We start from the raw sequence: 21,598 nt of genomic DNA, 5'->3' as shown, positions 1-21,598 counted from the left end.
CAAAAGCAGCGAAGCGGCGGCGACGGCAGGTGTTTCCTGTGCGACGACCAAACCTTCCCCCCACCCCCCTCCTTCAGGATAGAGACAAGCTGCCCTTCGAGCCTTAATCCTCGTGGCGCTACGACAGCGACAACAGGGCACCTATTTTTGTGCTTAATGGCACGAGGCGCGTCGCCGAGCAGCGTTGACACCGCTCGCCGAATTCTCGAGGCAAGCAGGTGACCACCTTGGAATTTCGCAGGGTGAATAACCACCGTCAAACAGCGACTTCTCGGACCATTTTGCCCTGGTACCGAAACTCCATCGCCCGCACAAAATCTTCATCGACATCAGAAGATTTGTCCTCGCCACCGGAAGATATGCAAGGAGGTTCACCCTCGGCAGTGGGGGGATACCTCGGGTGATCCCTTGCCCCCACTGATTGGATAGTATCGATGAACTTTGTTTCCCTAGCTAGGGAACTGGAGATAACAAACCATATTTAACTGACGGATTTTTTTTTGGACAGATAGCTCCATTTTCCTCTCATGACTTGCACCTTCTTCAGTATGTAGAAAGTGTATACAAACGTTAATTTTGCCTCTCCTCCCTGGCTGTCTTCCGCCTCGATGCATCGTCGCCTCCTGAGCCCGCAGCGGTGAAGCTCGCCCCTTGAACCCGACTCACATCACTGCCGACATCACTCACCGTTAAGAAGCAGCACATAAGTAAAATGAAGCTGAGAGAGATAAACAAGCGATGCAAACACCCGGAGAGCAAAAACACTTGCAAAGAGGCCATGCAAGGCGAGAGACAGTGCGACAAGAACAACAGAGAAACAATTCGGTCTCATATCCACGACTACTACTGATTTCGCTTTATATATCCTGGCGTAGCTGAGTTAAACAACTGCCAATTTTTTCGTTATTTTCTTGTGGCGCCATAATCCGTCGCGCCCAATGACACGATACACCTATTGGTCCGCTAACAATCACTTTCACGTCAACCTCCGAGCCATCCGCGTACGCTTGCGAACGCGCTGCGCCACTGCGCATGTAATCAGGTAACTGAAGTTTCGTTTTCAATGTTGCGTTCTCTTTCTCTCGAGATGGCAATTTTGGAACTCGTTCCGAAGGCGCGGCAGCATCGTCGAAAACACAAAAGGTCATCTCGAAACATTTGCAAATCTCGTGACTCGGCTGCGATTGATTTCATTGACCTTCAAGCGGTCCATGCTGCCTTTACATCCATAGTTAAATTCTGAGAGCGACTGAAGTAGCAACCAGGCTGAAACATCGGCGCCCGCGTACCGTTTAGTTTAATTTTTGTCATTGCCCTCATTTCACGTGTCCAGAGTCCTATGAAAGTTTAACATATTTATCTTTCAGGTACAAGCGTATTTTTACGAGTATCCTTCAATTTTCGCAAAATCATGTTTTTGACAACGCAATTTGGTGTTGCAACGCAAGCTTCATTATTTCTACTTCTGCCTAAATGTATGTTTAGTTAAGTTTATCTTATTGTTTTAGATAAATAATAAACCTAATAGAGTTTGTACAAAAAAGAAGCCTACCAAAATCGACAAAAGGACTGCCATTTTCCCACGGTAAGGAAAGATTTGAGGCTTGTTGGCTTTTCCCCAACCTATATTTTTATTTTGTGCACCATCCTTCGCTTATTTATTTGTCTGTTTGTTCAAAATAGAATTTTTTACGATAACCGGGAATTCACATAATATTGCCTCCCCAGAACTGACAAAATGAACACATATGAAACACTGCAACAGTCTACAGAATGCGTCTGCTAATCCGCACACTTTTTTCTAGTCTATCCGCAGCAGGGATGCCAGGTTAAATGACGGTCATAACATTCTACTCCACCATGACTCGCTTGAGTTGCGATCTACGCCAAGTGCAATCAGGGAGAGGGGCGGGAGGGGGGGGGGGTAAACCTGTGGGGATTGGCAAAAGCAGAGATGGAACCGAGAGGGAAATACTGGCGCACATGTACGGGCTAGGCACGCCGAGCAAGCCAGCTGGCAATTTAAAAAGAACGCACTAAATCTCATTTTGTTAACAATATCCGTGCAGCCCCACGGTCCTCTGCACACCATGAACGCGGCGAGGCAGCCGACTGTCTGAAAGCATTCCGAATAATCTACAGCTTTATCTTTCCAGATCAATAAGGTAATTCGTGCCAAAATAGTGCCTATAGAGCCGCAGGTCATAATAAGGCTATCTTGCGCACTGGACAACTCAAAGCGATGTAGATATTGAGAATGCTGTTGGTTCGTTATGCCTCGCCCCTTGAGGCACAACCTGTCTCGCCAGGATATTTGCCTTGTGGAGACAAGGGACCACCCACCATTGTCTGCGGCAAGACTGAGCGCGGATCCGCTGATGGGCGTTGACGCCTGCAGGGACGAGGGCTCAGGCTGCGTGCTGTTCCGCTCCTGATGCATCAGCGTGGACAGTCGGCTCGCCTGCACAGCGGCCAGGTTGCCACCGACACCTGTGCCAGGGAGTCAAGATTGCCGCTGCGGCCTGGCTGCCGTTGTACTGCGAAACGGTTCTGCGGTCTCTCACTCATTTATTCACGACATGAAATGCATGAATTCCTTTTTATTATAACATTTTGGAGAAATTAAAGCCGGAGATCTTGGATAAAAGTATGGTGGAAAAGATGCCGAATGCAGGTGTTGCAGTTGTGAGACCAGGCGACGGCCTACTTTTTTGTTCTTAAAGCGCTTTTTCATCATCTTGAGTTATTTATTATAATACATGCTTCGATGTATCCTAACCCCAGCACCAAAAATATTTTTTCCGAAATTTAAGATCTAAAATTTAAGAAATAAATTTTAATATTTGGGATGAAAAAACACCAAATCGAAACCGAACTTTGTTCCAGTTGACAAAATTCCAGTTGACGAAATGATGACGTCACAGATTATCGTAAAAACACTCCCCGGTGTATTGAACGGTAAAAATAAAGGTGGAAAATCATGACTCAGTACACAAAATGCCCAAGATATCCTAATACAGGCCTCAAAAGTCTATGATCACGCTGGGAGAGGACAGTAACGAGAGTATAATATTTGCGACGTCAGAAAAGTAGTGTTGCCCACAAAGATAATCTGAACTGAGGCCACGAAAATTGAACATTTTAAAATCATTTTAAAATAAAGTCGCACTAATGAATTATAGCACGGTGCCCTATTTGGCAGAATGCATCCGGGTGGAAAATAAAATCAACAGTAAACAATTTTATCAGAATTAGCGGAAGTCGAAAAACAACCGGAGTTTTCCTTTAGGAGCATTTAACTATGAATCCGGGGCTCATTATCTGATCCAGTGGAGAGGGACGCCTGGTCGCCTGGGCTGCACTTCCGCAAAATCAGATGCTTCCACCGATGCGCTGACTGCGGCCTGTCATAATATGCTACGAAAACCTCCAAGGAAACTGATCGAAACCATGAATTGTTTCCCCGCACTGTATTGGTGGCAAAATTCAAAATACTCCGACACGGATGACAGCATCCCTAAGGCAATAACAGTGACGGCGGCTGTGCCTGTTTCAAATGCTTATGTAGTGAATACCGCCACAGTAACGCACTAGAAACAGCACCAAGAAGGAAGAACATGTCACTGCCCCGACCACATGAACGAAGTCTCCCGGCTTGCAAACAGCCCTTGTCGGCCGCGCACAGGGGCGCATTCTTACTGCATTGCACTCATTGCGTCTTTCAAGTCCACTTCGTCTGGACACCTCAGCATGTCTCACTGACTGGCCATCAGCCTAGTGCTCATGCGACAGCCAGAAAGCTTATCCTCAGGATGCCAGTGGAGGGTATTCCAAATGAAGCGAGGAGGAGGCCATCCCACTCAGCTATTCGCACATGATTCAGCATTGACGACTATTCCACAAGACATTCTCGCCGTGTCAAAAAGTTACCCCCGGGAAAAGATGACCTTAAAGCGCTATCTTCTGACCAAATACCGCCAACCCATCAATGGCCTTCTTGTGGCACACAACACACTCGCTACCATTCTACATGAGAATTTCACCTTCTTCCGTCACCATCTCTCCATACCGACATCCCTCTCAGCGACCCCTCCCCATAGTCGAAAGCCTTTATTCTTCTGTCACGAGCAGCGTGATCTAATAATCCGGGCCACAATGATAGCCGTGAAGATGGGGCCTGTCCTCAACCTTCCTGTGTAATAAAATTTATTTGTTTCTCCCTTGATTCCTTACACGCTATATATACACTACAAATGAGCTGTTATCTCTTCACAGAACTTGGTTAGTAAATTGGCCAGTCAGCCTCCTTCTTCCCGCGATTAGCCGACCAGAATATCACAGTGCACGCCTCGTTTACGGATGCAAACATCGAGACACGAACTCATTCGGTGCCTTCTCGGCACGCACTGAAAGTATCTCACGCGATAACGTTCCAAAAAGAAAAAGGCGCTGAAAAATGTTGGGTTAAAGTGGGAGCTGACAACGTCAGGAACAAAATTTCTTTTTCAAAAATAATTTTTGGTCGATGCAGCGGAGAGAAATGTCTAGCCAGATGGTAATTGCCATCTGAAAGAAGAATAGTGACCGAATCCCATAACCACTGTCGAAAGACAGACACCTTACTAGTGATGTGGTTCCTTGAAACATTCATTTCCTAAGCCAACATTTTCAGCTGGGAAATAAAAAATATTTAACTTTTTATTGACTCTACTTATTCTTTTCACTATTGGTACCTTCGGAGAGTGAAGCACCGTCGATTGAAAACACGTGCAAGTGCTACTCTCTGTCCCAGCTTGATGAGCGGCAGCTTTGTAAATTACTTTTGTGTTGATGGTGCCCGCAATATGCATGCGCATTTAGTTAGAACGTGATGACCCCCTTAAACCTCAAAGTTAATATCAGCAAAGTGGCTCGGGCAAACTCACATGGCAGTGGCGGCCTTTTGTTCGCTGTTATCCTCTACCATTTTACCTGGTTATCCACATTCATGCAAAACAAATCATGTCGTCACCGGTATTGTATAACACTTTTGTAAATGTGCTGTAGAGATTACTTCCTCGACATCTAGCAGTCCTCACCATTCATGAGGGGTTGGAAGGCAGCCATGCTGTGGTACCTTCTGACAGCGACATCCAAGATATTGCCGGCCAAGCTGCAGCAAACAGAAAAGGAACGTAAGATAATGTGAAAATTCGCAACTGTATCGATGCTTTCTCAGAGACCAGAATGAGTTTGCCCAACTGCGCATTTATACTTTACAAACTTTGCTGTAATCATTAGTCAACTTCGAAGTCACCACAAACACAAGGTAAACAACTGAAGGCCACTACTGGCGCAGCATAACCTTGGTCGTTTTTGCACCAGAAAACCAAATAAAGGCAACTGCAGGGCAAAACTCGGTGCTAAACAGCGCTACAGCTACAGTTTCCCTCATTGCAGCCTCGACCACAATGAACTTCTATACCGCACCCCTCCGCCTCACTTTTCGCCTTCTTGAACTTTACGGTTCTGTCGTCACCCACTCTTTAGCTCGAATAACCTACTATAATCTAGGGGAACAAGTTTCCTAAGTCACGTTTCCCTGTTCTGGTCAGTGCTCCGCCCTCACACTTCTCGACAGCCCAATGAAATTTTGGCTCCTTATTCTGTATGAAGATATTTCCCCGGAGGGTGTTCACCTTGAGATGAGCATGGCACTTATGATGGGCAGCCATCCATAAGAGAGCACTCCCCGTGTATTGTCAGTCCGGTAGGACACGTACGTCCAGGCAGGGAGCAGCAGGAACAGGGCCACCACAAGGCCCAGGGATACCCAGCGAGATTCTGCGGGAGACATGATCGCAGTTCGAACGTCACTGGGCTCGGATGATGCGAGTCCTAGAAACGTTTTTAAACTCTGCTCTAGTTAATGTACGCGCAGTGCACTCATTCGTCATTAGTGAGTTTCACATCAGTTGCTAACAGATTTGTCTGAGAGGCGGTTGAAATAAGTGCTCCAAATATATTTCTCCATTAGAGAAATTTAGCATGGTGCTAGCGTACCGCTAGCAACTTAACCCCACAGAGAGCGTTCTGAACATAGGCGTGCGCACGGGGGCGGCCGCCTCTTCTAATGCTCTTTGGGAGGCGCAAAGTCTGCCCCATACCTTTGCTGTGGTGCACCGTCAGCTGTAAATATGTACATTTATTTCGATGTAGGATGTTTTTGCAATACTGGTGGCTGAGGACGCGTGATGTTGCATTACAGGACACACTTGCCACAGTTACAGCCGATTAAGGACAAGCATTGTGAGAGACCATTGTCGCATACTTTTCAATTTTGTGTCGATGGGGAAGCTTGTTTTAATTTTAAGCGCACGTTGTCCTTTCTATGTTTCAAATAAATCACGTCAGAATAAATGTTTGATAGCAATTATTCATCTTCACGCTAATTTTTGGCCGTATAGGCGCTTTGGAGGAATGAAGGGGCGGGGGGCGCTGCGGTGAAACGTCGCTCCCCCTAATGCGCATGCCTATGGTTCTGAAAACGTTCAAAGCTATCTGTCTTAGATGAAGGCAAACACACTCTTTAAAACAGTCACCACTGTCTAATTTCCCAAAGATGTGTCCGCAGTTATCGCCGTCCTCCTTCGGGTGACAAAAATGATCTTGTTTGCGACAGTTCGATAATTCGAACAGTTCGGAACAGTATGATAAGTGTGCAATACGACAGTATGATAAAACGGCTCTTAAAATAGTTGAATTCCTTGCGGTCGGTCCCTTCATCAGCGCGTGCTCCATAAAGCATGCAAGCAGCACTCACCGGCGAGGTTGAAGAGCGCGTCACTGATGATGGCCAGCAGGCCGAGCGTGGTGAGGTCCCCCAGCGCAGCCGCGATGGGGATTGCCACGTTATCAGGGTTGATTCGTAGCGGCCGAGACAACAGCACCACTGAGATCATCACGCCTCCTGCGACACGTAAATGGCTGTGATGTGACCTTTGTTCGTAAGACATCCGAATAGTTGAGCTGCTATGATCTCAAGGTAGCTCGACGGCCTGCTATGCGAAATAGATCGGTTCGAATAGCAATCGGAACTTTTTTGTTACAGAAACTGCGCCTCATGAAGGATAATTCTGGGACAGCACAAAAAACACCATCGGTCGAACGCACATCAACCCTTTCTGCAATGTCGTCAAGAGGTGTATTTGCTCCGGCCAGCCAGCATGGTCCGGATTCAGAAGATAGAGCAGGCTGCGTAGTTATATCTCAGTGGGAAAGTGTCCAGACATAAAGAAACGTATCGCTAAACCTGCGGCCTTCAAGTAATTATTTCGTTATTCCCAAATATTTTGCATGCACGGCGCGTAAAAAGCGATACACGGCTAGAACAGACGGGGACAATATCTCATACGAACGACCACAATGGAATATTTCGCTCTGAGCGCACGTGGTTTGGAGCCGAGCGCAAACCCCAGCTACGCTGAAAAGCATCTTATCTGCTAGGCAGCCCGGATCATGTTAGGCCCACCATGTAAAATTACATGGCACACACAATGTACACAGGCATGTAAAATTATGAACAGTGTGCATACGCAGAGAGAGTGCACGCACCGAGCGCAAGGCTGGCCGCAGAGGCAGTGGCCACACTGCTAGCCAACACCAGCAGGACGGCGCGCAGAGTCACTTCGTTGGAGAGCGCCACGGACGTCAGCACGGCGTACAGCGAAGCCATTGTGCCCACCACCACAGACTGACACTGCGAGCAAAGTGAGAGAGTGGTCAGGCAGGGGTACTTCCCTGCTACTGCTGCGAGCGTCCTCTAGCAGGAAGAACCACTTGGCTTTGAGAAATGGCCATAACCGCCGCTTGTCATTGTAAACTCGAACACGGCGTGAAAAACTCTGGAAGGAAGTGGAAGAAGGAAGATATAAAGGAAGCTTACTTTCAGAAGTATCTGGAATACTTTCTGCCATTTGGCAACAACTGGGTTGCATTGAGGTCGCACAGCACATGGCAGCGGAAAGGTGGCCGTGTGTGAACGCGACTCAATTCATATATTACACGTAGAATCGGTGAGGGATAACTTGGGCAGATTAGGACAAAAGACAGAGAATACAAACGGAATGAAAGGTTCCAAACCCAAGAGGGTCCCTTTGGTTAGAATAAAGCGCTTTAGCGTTCATACAAAATTAGCGCTGTCCGAATTCACACGGCACACCAGCCAGCAACAATCGTAGGTATTCTGTCGAAAGTGATAAGAATGCAGCTACTGTGTCCCACTGTTAGTCGAGCTGATGTTCGTAAACTTATATAAGCGCAACAGAGACGACACAACGTCTTTCTTGCCTCTTGTGTCGTCTCTGTGGCGTTTACATAAGTTAACGAGCATGAACCAACTAACCTCGCAATGAATATAACTCGAGCAGATGTATTCGAAGCTTGAAAGTACGAAACACAGTGCACAGTATATGTCAAGAATAATTTTTATTGTGTTTCGTGCATGGTTGCTTGTTTTTAAATACCAATGTTTCGTACCTCTAAATGATAAAGAAAAGCTTGTTCTCACTCCTCCCGTGCTTGAGAGTCACAGGGTAGAAAAAACAGCCTTATCACACGACATTGAAGCAGACCGTTCAGAATGTATACTATCGGCAGAGGATATCGATGCCGGTTGTGGTCGTTTCATTTATGCGAGTGTTTGCAGCGCTCGAATGCACTGAGGATTCCAGGTCTCACAGGACGCCTATGTAAAACGTTTAAACTGAAGCGATTTTCTCGCCCCCCCTGTGCCTAATGAGAAATGGCTGAACGCGAATGTGCCTTTGATGCCAGGACGCACGCATGTGCTTTATATGGTAGGCCAATGTTAGCAGTTGGAGCGAGGAGCATGCCTTGGATGTCAAGTATTGATGACGAGAGGGACCTCAAGATAAGGGCCTCAGACTTGCGAATTGCTCGGAAAGCTCATATCGGAGATCAAGTGCTGATCCTGTGCCCGGTCGAAGACAAGTCCACTTGTCGAAACCTTGACTGGACTTGCGAACTGAGCCCCCTCACCCCCCTCATCTACCCTTGTTCAGTGCCTCTTTCATACCATGTAGCCATCTTCTTTCTCTCGCTCTACCCTGTGTTGCTCAAGGATGCTCAGAGGACATAGCGATTATGAAGTCCTACAGCTGTCCCTCCAGCCACACTGCTTTAAATGGAATTCGAACTTCCGAGACTCCTAAAACAGCGACAAAAAAGCCTCGAACAGTTCAGCAGCTAAAAGGTGGTCGCAATGGTTCCACAGCAGTCTAAACAATTACCCCTATCTGTCCAGTGTTCTTTGTAATCATGCAACTTGAGTATGTTTCTCTCACAGCTGAATTATGACTGATATCGTGTAGAAGAATAGCGAGCCCTGTCGGCGTCCTGTGTAAGACAAACAAGAAAAGTGAAATAACACCTAAAAAAAATACAACAATTTAGTTCTGGAAACTGAATATGAGTGCACTCCATTTAGACTAAAGCGAGAAAGGCGTTCCTGTGCTAAATGGACGGAAAGCACCTGAATTTACTCTGATGAAGGCTACATTTCTTCAGATTTGCATTCCTGGTTCAGCCGTGCTGAAGTTCGATTTCAAGCAAATGCATTCGGCTCCGAAGGCAGACAACAAGAAGGAAAACGTGCTCTCCGTGGGAGCGAGGGGGTCTCACCTGAAGCAGAGCCATGTTGCCAAGGGCAAGTCCGATGATGTCTCTCAGCGACTCCGCCTTTCCCAGGTTGGCCTGCGAGGGTTTACCACTACAAACGTCTGCCTCAAACTGACCATAAAGAGCCCGCGAGCAAAACGTCACTGTAACTGCTGTGTGTATACAGTCTGAAGGAATTTGTGGCCGCTCAGGAGGCTCATCTTTGAAATACTCTAATTCAGTTTGAAAGAGCACTTAACAAGCGTAGAGGAAGAGCCTGAGTTTGCAAGTGGAGGCAGCGTTTCGACAGGTGGACTTGTCTTCGTCTAAGCGCGAACTGAGGTTCCCCTTTACCCTTGTTAAATGCTCTTTCATACTGTGCAGCAATCCTCTCTTTCTCGTTCTACCTTGGATCCTCTAATGCAGTTTTGTTGGATTACTCACAAGGTGTTGCGGTCAAGGGCACGACATCGCACCAAGGCAGCTGCGCTCATTCTGCTTAATGTTGCAGGCCACTATCACATGGACGGCTTGTTCATGGCTCTTCGAACCTGGAAAGATTCCACCTTCGTATCTTGCACTGTCCTCGCCCAGTTCGACCAACCATTCACTGGTTCCGGATGAAGCTTATCCGTTCGTCTGGCTACCAGGTTCTGCGACACCAGGGGCCCTATTCTCGACAATACGCCATTTTGTTCAAATTGTGACGTACGCGTGACGTGTGCAGTAGGATGGTGCCAGGTTACGTAAGCACACAATCGGGTTACGCATTCTGAAGAAAAAAATAAAGTGACAGCAAAAAGCGCACTGTCGTCTGCTACTATATATTGGCGCCAAGTATGAAAAACGACGGTGCTCCTGCAGGAAGCGATACTGTGCGGTGCATTCCATGATTCGGAAGCCTGGGGTTGCAGTGAGGCGAGTGAAGTATGTTGTGGCGTTGCGGTATTAGTGTGTCATAACATGCTTGCGGTCGAACATTCGGCATCAGCTACTTGCGGGAAGGCTGCGCGAGTTCCAGCTGAAGAACGGCAAAGGAATATTCGCAGTGTGTTGGTGCAAAATGGGAGCGGAAAGTAGCATTGCTGTTCATAAGCGCCGATGAACTCTCACGCTCACTTACCAGCGCCTTTTAAATGCAGGAACTAAAACGTTTAGGGACTTGGTCGTAAACAGAAGGAATCGGCAGATTTTCAAAGTAGCTCCAGCATTGACGAAGAGGCGCCGGCGCAGTCGGTAATGTCCATCTCTGAGGACAACGGTCTCAGAATATCAATTACTGTTAGGTATACTGGCCGTGCTGCCCATCCTTTTCGAAAAGCCACGTTATGACCAGCTACCACCTGGTCACCAAGTCTGCTTAAGTTTCTAACATATTGTGTCGGCTTAAGTTGTGTAGAGCGCGGAATGCAGCACAGAGAGAGAGATGGAGAGAGAGAGAGAGAGAGAGAGTCTTCCACACGCACACACACACAGTGGAAGGCATACGCTGGGCCTTACGTCTAGTCACTTAAATTTTCATGCGCTGGCGTTCGAAAAGCCCTTACGAAACGCAAAATATGTCCGAGAAAGAGAACGAAACTGAAGAAAAGAATAGCAGGAAGGTTAATTAGGCGATTCTCCCGTGCATGTGCAGAGGGGATAAACGGACAATAAGGAAAGAAAGCGAAAGATGACTGAGGAAATCATGGTATGAGGCTAGGGCGGCGCCGCGCGCGCGTATTCCTTACTGTCGAAACGGTAAAATGCAAATCAATAATGGGAGATTATTTTGAGGCCGTATTAAAAAGAGCAATCAATACAAAATGTGACTCACCTACATCATCATTATCATCATCAGCCTGACTATACCCACTGCAGGGCGAAGGCCTCTCCCATATTTCTCTACTTAACCCGGTTCTGTGCTAGCTGCATCCACTTGACCCCTGCGAACTCCTTAACCTCATCCGCCCACCTAACTTTCTGCCGCCCCCTGCTACGCTTTCCTTCCCTTGGAATCCAGTTTGCTGCCCTAAGCGACCATAGGTTATCCTCTCTTCGCACTACATGTCCTGCCCATGTCCATTTATTCTTCTTAATTTCCACTAGAATGTCGGTAACCTGAGTTATTTCTCTGATCCGCTCTGCACGCTTCCTACCCCTACCATTTTTCGTTCCATAGCCCTCTGGGTTGTCCTCAACTTAACTAGAACTGTCTTGGTTAGCCTCCACGTTTCAGCCCCATAGTTGAGTACAGGTAAGATGCAACTGTTGTATACTTTCCTCTTGAGCGATACCGGTAAGCTGCTAGTCATAATCTGCGAGTGCTTACCAAATGCGTTCCATCCCAATCTTATTCTTCTTGTTATTTCCTTTTCATGGTCCGGATATGCGGTTACTACCTGTCCTAAGTAGACATATTCGCCTACTACTTCCAGCATTTCGCTACCTAATGTAAACTGCTGCTCTTTCCCGAGGCTGTTGAACATTACCTTAGTCTTCCGCATACTAATTTTCAAGCCTACCTTTCTACTTTTCTTGTCAAGGTTATCAATCATTATTTGCAGTTCATCCCCCGAGTTGCTTAGCAAGGCAATGTCATCAGCAAATCCCAGATTACTGAGGTATTCTTCATCTACCCTTATCCCTAACTACTCCCATTCCAAGTCTCTGAATACTTCCTCTAAGCAAGCTGTGAATAGTAATGGGGAGATTGTGTCTCCTTGCTTAACGCCTTTCTTTATAGGAATTTTGTTACTTTCTGTATGAAGAACTATGGTTGCTGTGCAGCCACTATATATATCTTCCAGCACTTTCACGTACGGCTCGTCTACCCCATGATTTCGCAATGCCTGCAGCACCGCCGAGGTTTCAACTGAGTCAAATGCTTTTTCGTAATCAATGAATGTTTTGTATAAGGGCTGTTTATATTCCGAGCATTTTTCTATCACCTGATTGATGGTATGGATATGATCGTAGTAGAGTACCGTTTCCGAAAACCTGCTTGATGCTTTGCGTGATTGCAGTCTAAGGTTGTCCTGATTCTATAAGCGATTACTTTAGTAAACACCTTATACGTAACAGACAGTAAGCTGATTGGTCTGTAACTTTTAAGGTCTTTAGTCCCCTTTGTTATGAATGAGGATAATGTTGGCATTCTTCCATGGTTCCGGTATCGTCGATGACACCAGGCAGTTCGTATACAGGGTGGCCAGTTTGTTTCTAGCACAATATCCCCCCCCCCCCCCGTCCTTTAGCAAATCTGTATTTATCTGATCCTCTCCAGCTGATTTCCCCCTTTTCATAGTTTCTAATGCTTTCTTGACCTCGTCCTTCGTCACTGGTGGAACGTCTGACTGTTTTTCCCTACCGCCAATCTCATTACGGTCCTGACTACTTTGGCTACTGTAGAGATCTGTATAGAGCTCCTCGGCTACTTTGACTATCCTGTCCATATTCGTGATGACTTTGCCCGCCTTGTCCCTTATCGCATACATCTTGTTTTATCGCATACATCTGGCGGCCTGTCAAGCGGGTCGAGGAATACTTAGCACCCTCTGCTGTGTCACTGGTCTGCCCGCCGCCGTGGTCAGTTGTTCCGCAGCCGCTGGTGACTGTGGGCCGGGGTTTTATGGAGCTTATTATGGGAGGTTGAAGCCAATTACTGCACCAAGGTGGCTAACTCCTGTTCTGGTGAGGGAGTGCGTTGCCAGAGGTGTTCACCGGCATCAGGTCGCACCCCAAGCCTGTTCATGCAATTCCATCTACACGCGTTTTTTTTTTAATCCGGTGGAGAATTCCGCTGCACCGGGATTTGAACCCTGGTCCTCTTGCATGCGAGGCGGATGTTCTACCGCTACGCCACCTACATCATATTGTTACATATATGCCCTGCGCCGCTGGACGTTGAAGAGGACGACGATCAACAGTAGTGACAGGGAAGAAGCGGTAGCAACTGTAGCTGGTGCTACGAGAAGGTTGGCGCCTACCGAACATTCACTCAAGTCATCGGCCGTTGCGTTCTCGTGCTAACTTTCTTGCCACGTATCGATATGATTAGAGCTTACCGTCATAAAGTGATCCGGAGTGCTTTTTAGTTTTCTTCTAAAATATAAGCAAATGGTGAGCCCGCATGCATATTAAAAATATATATATATGAAACACATCACTATGGCAAGCAAACAAGTGCCATGTACATGGAACATACATTTCTTTATTAAAATAGAAGCTGTGAGTATTTTTGCTTGCTTTACCCATCGTGGAAAGGTTGTTCAATTCATGTACAGTGCAGTGACTGTATAGTGCAAGGCAAAAAAAAAGGCAGTGTTTATGGCCGACGTTAAAGAAAGTCTTTGGTAATCCCTCGCTGCCTGTCGCGCGAAGTTTCGGAACAGCCATCGAACCATATGACCAGTCGTACTCACGAACCGATCAGACAGATAATTAGAAAGTATCGCGGTGCTCCCTGAAGTTCATGATTGTTTTGTGGGCGCTGTTTAACACAAAGACAAGGAGAAGAAAACACGGGACTGGCGCCATTATTTCTCTTCTTTTCTTTGTCTCTGTGTTAAAGAGCGCCCACGCAACCTTCATGAACAACTTACAACTCGCCCAACTTCCCATTCTGAAATGTCTCTCTGAAATGCCTCGTCTCGCGCAGATCAACCGCTTGAGTTGCTGCGCTTGGCAACGATGGCGCGGATCGAGGGTTTCTCTATGAGAGCAAAGCATTTGCAACGGGAGGGTAGCTACGACCCTCATGCGTCTTCGTTTTTGACGCAGCTGAAAAGTTCCCTTATGACGTCGTTGCAGTGCTTTCTGCAATTACAACAAGATGTGTCAGCTTACTTCACCACCCACCATACTCTCTACCAAACTGCGGTGAGCTAACAGCCGCCTACACTGCACGCCGAATTCGCCACGTTTTTTTCGCGGCCACCTCACGTAGTTCAAAATGAGGCGGCCAACTTTGGTCATTTACAGTACTGGCAGAACATCCTTTGCGTAATGAAACGTCATTGTGACATCATCATTAAATGTTTATGCATGACATATTTCCCGCAACACAGCGTCAGCCAATCAGATTTCAGGAGTCGGCGTTTGACAGTGGGTGGTTCATTTCAGTCCATTCGTAATGCAAGCGTAAGTGATTCTCTTTCTATCATATATACCTCTGTTTTCTCCCCACAGTTACTTATATATACCCTCCATGCATCATGAATACCGCTGCTAAAAATTTGCTTTCACGCTCACGTCATTTTTGCGTCACCGCAAAAAGCCATTGCGACGCACCGAAATTTCGCGCCACAATTTTCAAACACGTGTCTGTTCTGAGAACCAATCAGAGAAAAAAAAATGGCGCGGCCATGTGTGTCGAGAATAGGGCCCCAGCATTCGAGGTGGCCGGCAAGCAGCATAAAAACCATCGCAAGCGCGGACTTCGGGCACGACATGGCACCAAGGAAGACGCTCTCATTCTGCTTAATGTTGCAGGCCACTATCACATGGACGGCTTGTTCATGGCTCTTCGAACCTGGCGAGATACCACCTCGTATCTAGCGCTGTCCTCGCCCAATTCGACCAACCCTTCACCGGTTCCGGATGAAGCTTATTCGTTCATCTGGTTACCAGGATCTACGACACCAGTGTTCGAGGTGGCCGGCAAGGAGCATAAAAACCATCGCAAGCGCGGACTTCGGGCACGACATGGCACCAAGGAAGACGCTCTCATTCTGCTTAATGTTGCAGGCCACTATCACATGGGCGGCTTGTTCATGGCTCTTCGAACCTGGCGAGATACCACCTCGTATCTAGCGCTGTCCTCGCCCAATTCGACCAACCCTTCACCGGTTCCGGATGAAGCTTATTCGTTCATCTGGTTACCAGGATCTACGACACCAGTGTTCGAGGCGGCTGGCAAGCAGCATAAAAACCATCGAGCAAGCGCGGCCTTCGGGCACGACATCGCACCAAGGAAGATGCACTCATTCTGCTTAATGTTGCAGATTAGTCACCTAAACAATGCGATGTTTGTTAAGAGTAGCAACTACTGTCTTGTCGCGGTGTCGTGCCCGCCCATTCTCGAACACTTGTTTAAGCGTTTGATGGCATTTTCGTCTGCGAGTTGTTCTGTCTTGTGCAATATCTTACTGATGCTCTCAAGTGATGTCGAATCTAACCCTGGTCCGATGTCGAAAAGTGAGTCTGCTGCATTTGCCGCTGCTCTCAAAACTATCCGTATATTTAAAGGAGGTCATGAGTCCTTACTGCAGGAGATAAAAGACGCCAAAGAAAAGCAGGCAGCAAGTCAAAAAGAAGTTCGTCTGCTTAGTGCTAAAATCGCGAATTTAGCAAGCCATTAACTTACGCAGTACAACGGAGGAAGGAACAAAATGCTGAAGCTGTGTGCCTTTCGACACAGCTGACTGCCATCGCGTCAAGGTGTTACGACGCCGAAAAAAGGATGAGGCGCTCCAATGTTCTCTTTGTTGTGATCGAAGATGCCGCTGATGAAGACTGGGCAAAATCTGAGAAAAAGATTATAACCTTCTGCACAGAAAAGTTGGATATTACCACCACTAGTCAACAGTTTGAGCGGGTTTGTTGACTGGGGAGATATAGCGCTAACAAGCAGAGACCAATAGTTGTAAAGCTGAACTATTTCAAGGACAAAGCACTCATCCTATCTGCTGGGCCGAAACTGAAGGGCATAGATTTTGCTATCCGTGGAAATGTTTCGCTTGCCACGCGGAAAGCGAGGGCAAAGCTGAAAGAAATCGCAAGACCACTGAAAAAAAGAGTATAAGTTATGAGTTCACAAACTGCGCACGGACTCAAAAACGTATGTCTACAATGTCGCGACTGATGCGGTCGAGCAGTTAGATCAATAGCTCGTAAAAAGCAATTGCGCGCACATACGCAAAAAATCGAAATCCTCCACCTCTACCTAGTTATCACTATCATTTACTAATATTTGTAGCATCCTATCAAAGTGCGCCCTACTTTCATCTTTCCTTGAAGACAGTGATTCCGATATAATAGCTTTTACAGAAACATGGTTACATTCCGATATCGACGACTGCGAAGTTCTTTCTGGCTCCAATCCTTTCAATATATACAGGGGCGAGGCTAGGGGGAGGTGTCCTCTTAGGCATTAAAAAATCGTTCACATAATTTGCAATCATACCGATTCCGAACTTGAAATAATCTGGACGGCCTGCATTGCATTTTCCCCAAAACAATTAATAGGCAATTGTTACCGCGCACCAAACTCCGACCACTCATTTTCAGATAAACTGCGTGAAAGCATTATGAGGGCATTTGAACTCTTCCAGCCTGACGTCACTTATTAACTCGGCGATTTTATTTTCCGCAAATTAACTGGGAAGAGCTCTCATCCCCTTGTGCTGCTTCAACAAGCTTCATAAACTTAGCTTTAGACTTCAACCTATTTCAAGTAGTTACTCAACCAATCCGTGGTCCCAATATATTAGACTTCATCTTTAGTACCACCCCTGATACAGTTTATAACATTGCTTATTTAGATGGCCTTAGCAATCATAAGTTACTCCGAGGAACACTTATTATTCCGCTTCCATTCACTGGCATTACGCGAAAACAGATCAGTGATTATAACAGAGCTAACTACAATCTCATTAATGCCGAACTTGAAAAGTTTTCAGAGAACGCGCCATCACCTTTGTTTCACCACCGGTCGGTAAAAGATAATTGGGTTCTTTTTCGAGACAAGCTCAATCAACTGGTAGAGAAATACATTCCAGTTATCTCAATATTAAATAATAAATCAAACCCTTGGTTTACAGGAAAGCATCAGCGTATGAGAATAAAGAAAAAACGACTTTAAACGCAAAACGCCAGTGTACGCAAAGTGCTTGGCGTAAGTATAAGAACTACCTGAAACTGTATTGCTCTGCTCTTTGTGAACTACAAGATAAATATTTCAGAGAAGTCCTTCCTATACTACTGAAAAATATTCCAAGCAAATTCTGGAAAGCAATAGGTCATCCTAGCCTGTGTAATGATACTTCAATACATAACGTCAACAACACCAACTCTCCTAAAGTCTTTAACTCGTTTTTCGCCTCTGTTTTCACTAACGAAGATATTTCTAACATTCCGTATGTACCAAATTTTGATTACCCTTATATTGTGTCAGTTGACATTACACTTGATGGCATAGTACACCTGATTAATAAACTTAAGGTTTCTTCCTCCTCTGGGGCCGATAATATTAATTCAAAAATACTTAAAAATACCATTTCAGCCTCCAGCACCATCTTACTTCATATATTTAGGCAGTCCCTGTCAACAAGTGAGCTCCCATCCAATTGGAAAATAGGAAAGGTAGTACCAGTACACAAAAGTGGCAATAAACACTCTTGCGAAAATTATCGCCCGACCTCATTAACTTTCATATGCTGCAGTATGCTTGAGCACATTATCGCATCGCATGTCTACAATCACAATCTAATAAATTCTTTTTCCCCGGGTAGCAAGAATTTAGGAAGGGTCTTTCCTGTGAATCGCAGATATTTGAATTCATCCCTGACCTACATTTCAACATGAACAGTAACTTACAGACAAATTGCATCTTTTTCGACTTTCCTAAGGCATTTGATTGTGTAGCGCACTGCCGACTAATAACTAAACTTTCTGCCGTCAAATTAAATTCGCTAACTTTATTATGGGCCCGTAACTTTCTTTCCAATCGCCAGCAGTTCACCGTTGTTAATAACTAATCCTCTCCTTCCTCCTACGTCACATCAGCTGTGCCGCAAGGAAGCGTCCGTGGCCCATTACTCTTCTTGATTTATATTAAATTTCCGCAAGAAATGTTACGGGTGCTAATTTTACGTATAAGCAGCGCTGAAAATTTTGGAACACAACATAAACCTATATCCTGAAACTCTTGGTGGCCCTCTTGCCTATCGGCTTTCTGTCATTGAAACTAAAGCTGCTTTCTGTGGCGACAGCAGATAATGGGAGCCACATTAGTATAAAAAATTACCTCGAACGCCTCTTGAGAGGCTCGACCTCGTTCCTTCAGCCACAGTGACAGACAACTCCGCATATATACTATGTTAGAGGTGTTGGCGAGTTACTATACTAATGTTCAATTAACGGGACAACAGTTTGCCGAAATGAGCCCTTGATGTGCTTGCAGCATTCGTAGGTTACAGAAAACTGTAAGGCGGTGCACCGATAATTATGACTTCAAAACGATGCTTCTAACTGCTGAGTAAACATAGAAGGCTTTGCTCTTGTATTGCCAGATGAATGCAATGGGCCTGCAGTTTATTCTCCCAGTGGTGGCTCTCTAGCACGCGCTCTGCACTGCGGATTGTGAAAGTGCGCTAAGACGAGTGTGGAACAATAGAACAAGGTGGAAAAGGCTTGTGCACCATGTCTGTAAAAGTAACCAGGCTGTCTTTACTGGTTCTGGGGTTATAAGGCGACTTTTACTACAGCGATAACGACGTTGTGCTCAAATCCGATGGGAACTTGCGTCGTAAATTTTCACACAATTATATAGTAATCATATATTCCCATCCCAATTATAGAGATGTACGCTAAATATATCTCTTAAGCATTCAGACCGGATTAAATAGATATTATACAAGTTAAAATATGTTCGATCTGTCACAGGCCGCTGCCGGCTCCATCCGGCCACGGCGGAAGCGTTTCAATATAAGCACATCAAAGGAGCCTATACACTGTGTGTGTACACTCACAGACCTTGAGGTGGTTGAATTTGTCTGGAGCCCTCCACTACTGCGCCCATCATAGTCTGAGTCACTATGACGCAGACATTAGGCGTCATTATTCATTGCGAGCATTACGCATTTGGTCAGCTTAGTTACCGATAGCACACCCACTATCATCATCTCAAATAGAGCCACAACAACTCACAAACACTGGCTCGCACTTGAGCACACGCTCACATGCATGCACAACCACTCGCACTCACCACCCACAAGCGTGAGTTTCAGCGAATGGATATGAGTGGTAAGCACGCCGAGCTGCGCTTGCATTACTTCTTGCAAGGACCGCATACAAACCCACCTGGGTGGCCAGTCTCGAGGCGAGAGTCATTTCGAGATTGCCTTTTAGTCCCAGGAGAGCAGGCACCAAGATGAACAGCTCCGAAGCCTCCACGAATGCCGGCCAAGCCTGCGAGTTGCCGGACGATGCATTGCTGAGGGCGAAAGTTGCCACGAATGGGCTTTTAAATGTTTGTTTATATGAACGTAGCTAAAGAGTGCCACGGATTGGAAATACACATTAAGGACTCCCCAATTTTGTTCCCGTAATAAGGGAGTGGTTACTAATTAGCATGCAAACAAGCGCAGCGAAACGACTACTAAGGAAAGATGTACATACAGCTCTATAACTTTCCTTAGGCTGCTCCTGAGCAAATGATCCCTTATAACGAATATATTCCACCTTGCGCAATTCCCCCAACACACAAGCGTTTAGTGCAATTTGGTAATTCAGCGAAATTTCCCTTAGCACCAACATTGTTTCTAATTTGCAGATTTTGCTACATCACTTCGGGTACGCTATTGCACCCCTGCGCAATAATGAGGGAAGACTCAATATTGATTGCCACCATTACGCCTTACCAAAGCAACAAAATAAGCAGCGCAGGAATGGGGCATTACTTTACGAGTAAATTCCAACAACATTCTGTGCTACTGAAACGGCATTATTCTAATTGACATAGGAATTTAGTTATTCTGAATTATTTACGCGGATTCTCTAGCAAAGGACAATTTACTTCTAAGCGCTCGAAGGAAGGGGGCGAACATTTCTCTTTTTTTCAGAAACTGTACGGCAGTGGTAGGTTGCAATACGTTAATAAATTCAGGTTATCTGCTCATTTACTACAATTACTTGATCGTAGCAATGCGCAGCTCTGGGAGGCCTACAGTAGTAGACGGAAAATATTTTATATTTTTAAATTTTGCGACTATATGGCATAAAATAAAAAATAAAATACCTATCTGCTATCTTTCATTATATTTGAATCATATAATGCCGTCTATTTCAGCTATAAGTTCCAGAAGGCGTAGCTGTTCAGCTTAGTTCGCGAGTGCATTTCTGTGTTTACATATACGGACTCACACTGCATTCATTTGGTGTATGTTCGTAGCTATTATTAACTTGCTCTCGAGTGCCAGCGATATATTTTGAGATAAAATGCATTAGTGAAGCACGGGCGGCGCTCAATATGGGCGTAGCGCCACTAGGTCTGCTCAAGTTACAGTTGCCTGCGACAACAGCTACCCTACATGATTTTAAAACTTTTGGGATTTCAACGTAGTAGACGGTTTTTCAAGTTAGAATTCAGACTTAGAGGAGGTTTGGTATTTTCATTTTCTTCAGGATACACAAGATCGAAAAATTAAGTTGTGCAAGTCGAAAAAAATTAATTCTTGTTAATTATATTCTCAAACTTTAGGCCAGGCACGTGACGTAACGCATTACGTCCCGCGTGCTGAAACAAATTGCGCAGATGCCCGCCTCAATATTTGCATATGCAACGGACAAATTGGGCTTCCAGGCTAATTCAGAGAAATGACCTCCTCGTGTGGGTAGGATACAGGGAGGAAGTTCGTTAGACGAATCGAACTTCTTGTCCTGCGCGAGTAGGAATCGTACATATTTTCTCACGTGCGCCTTATATGCAATTCGCCAAGCCATAGAGGCGGGAAAGTAACGACACGGAGCTGATTATACTTCCGTGGAGTTGGTTTCCTCTTCTGATTTGTCATGAGCAAAGAGGACTAGATACAAATATGGAAAAAGATTGGGGTTCCATAGGCACGCAAGAAGCTAGCCTTTCAATGTGTGTTTAAATGGCAACTCCGGATGTTTTTAAATGCTCCCCAGTTAAGACTTCTGCTTATATGAACTTCCTTTATTATGCACAAGGCGGAAA

At 45.8% G+C, this 21,598-nt stretch overlaps 1 protein-coding gene across 9 annotated transcripts in view; it reads right to left on the bottom strand.

Annotated features, from left to right (window-relative positions):
• Window positions 1–21,598, bottom strand: part of LOC146170929 (solute carrier family 41 member 1-like) — a 247,126-nt gene that overhangs the window by 33,370 nt on the left and 192,158 nt on the right. For 7 of the 9 annotated variants that reach the window (XM_084586680.1, XM_084586681.1, XM_084586675.1 and 4 more), the window contains 7 exons: window positions 19,720–19,827; window positions 9,682–9,753; window positions 7,594–7,738; window positions 6,803–6,949; window positions 5,679–5,823; window positions 5,079–5,152; window positions 2,344–2,490 (listed from right to left, as the gene is read on the bottom strand). In XM_084586680.1, coding sequence (XP_084442806.1) covers window positions 2,344–2,490; window positions 5,079–5,152; window positions 5,679–5,823; window positions 6,803–6,949; window positions 7,594–7,738; window positions 9,682–9,753; window positions 19,720–19,827 — 838 coding nt within the window. The remainder of the gene's footprint in view (window positions 1–2,343; window positions 2,491–5,078; window positions 5,153–5,678; window positions 5,824–6,802; window positions 6,950–7,593; window positions 7,739–9,681; window positions 9,754–19,719; window positions 19,828–21,598) is intronic. The other 2 variants (XM_084586677.1, XM_084586676.1) reach the window with 2 other exon arrangements.

Source organism: Amblyomma maculatum, unplaced genomic scaffold (genome assembly GCF_055883805.1).
Source record: "Amblyomma maculatum isolate TAMU_Amacu unplaced genomic scaffold, ASM5588380v1 scaffold_27, whole genome shotgun sequence".
NCBI lineage: Eukaryota > Metazoa > Arthropoda > Arachnida > Ixodida > Ixodidae > Amblyomma > Amblyomma maculatum.
The sequence above is the reverse complement of the archived record's forward strand: the minus strand, read 5'-3'. Positions and strand labels throughout refer to the sequence as shown.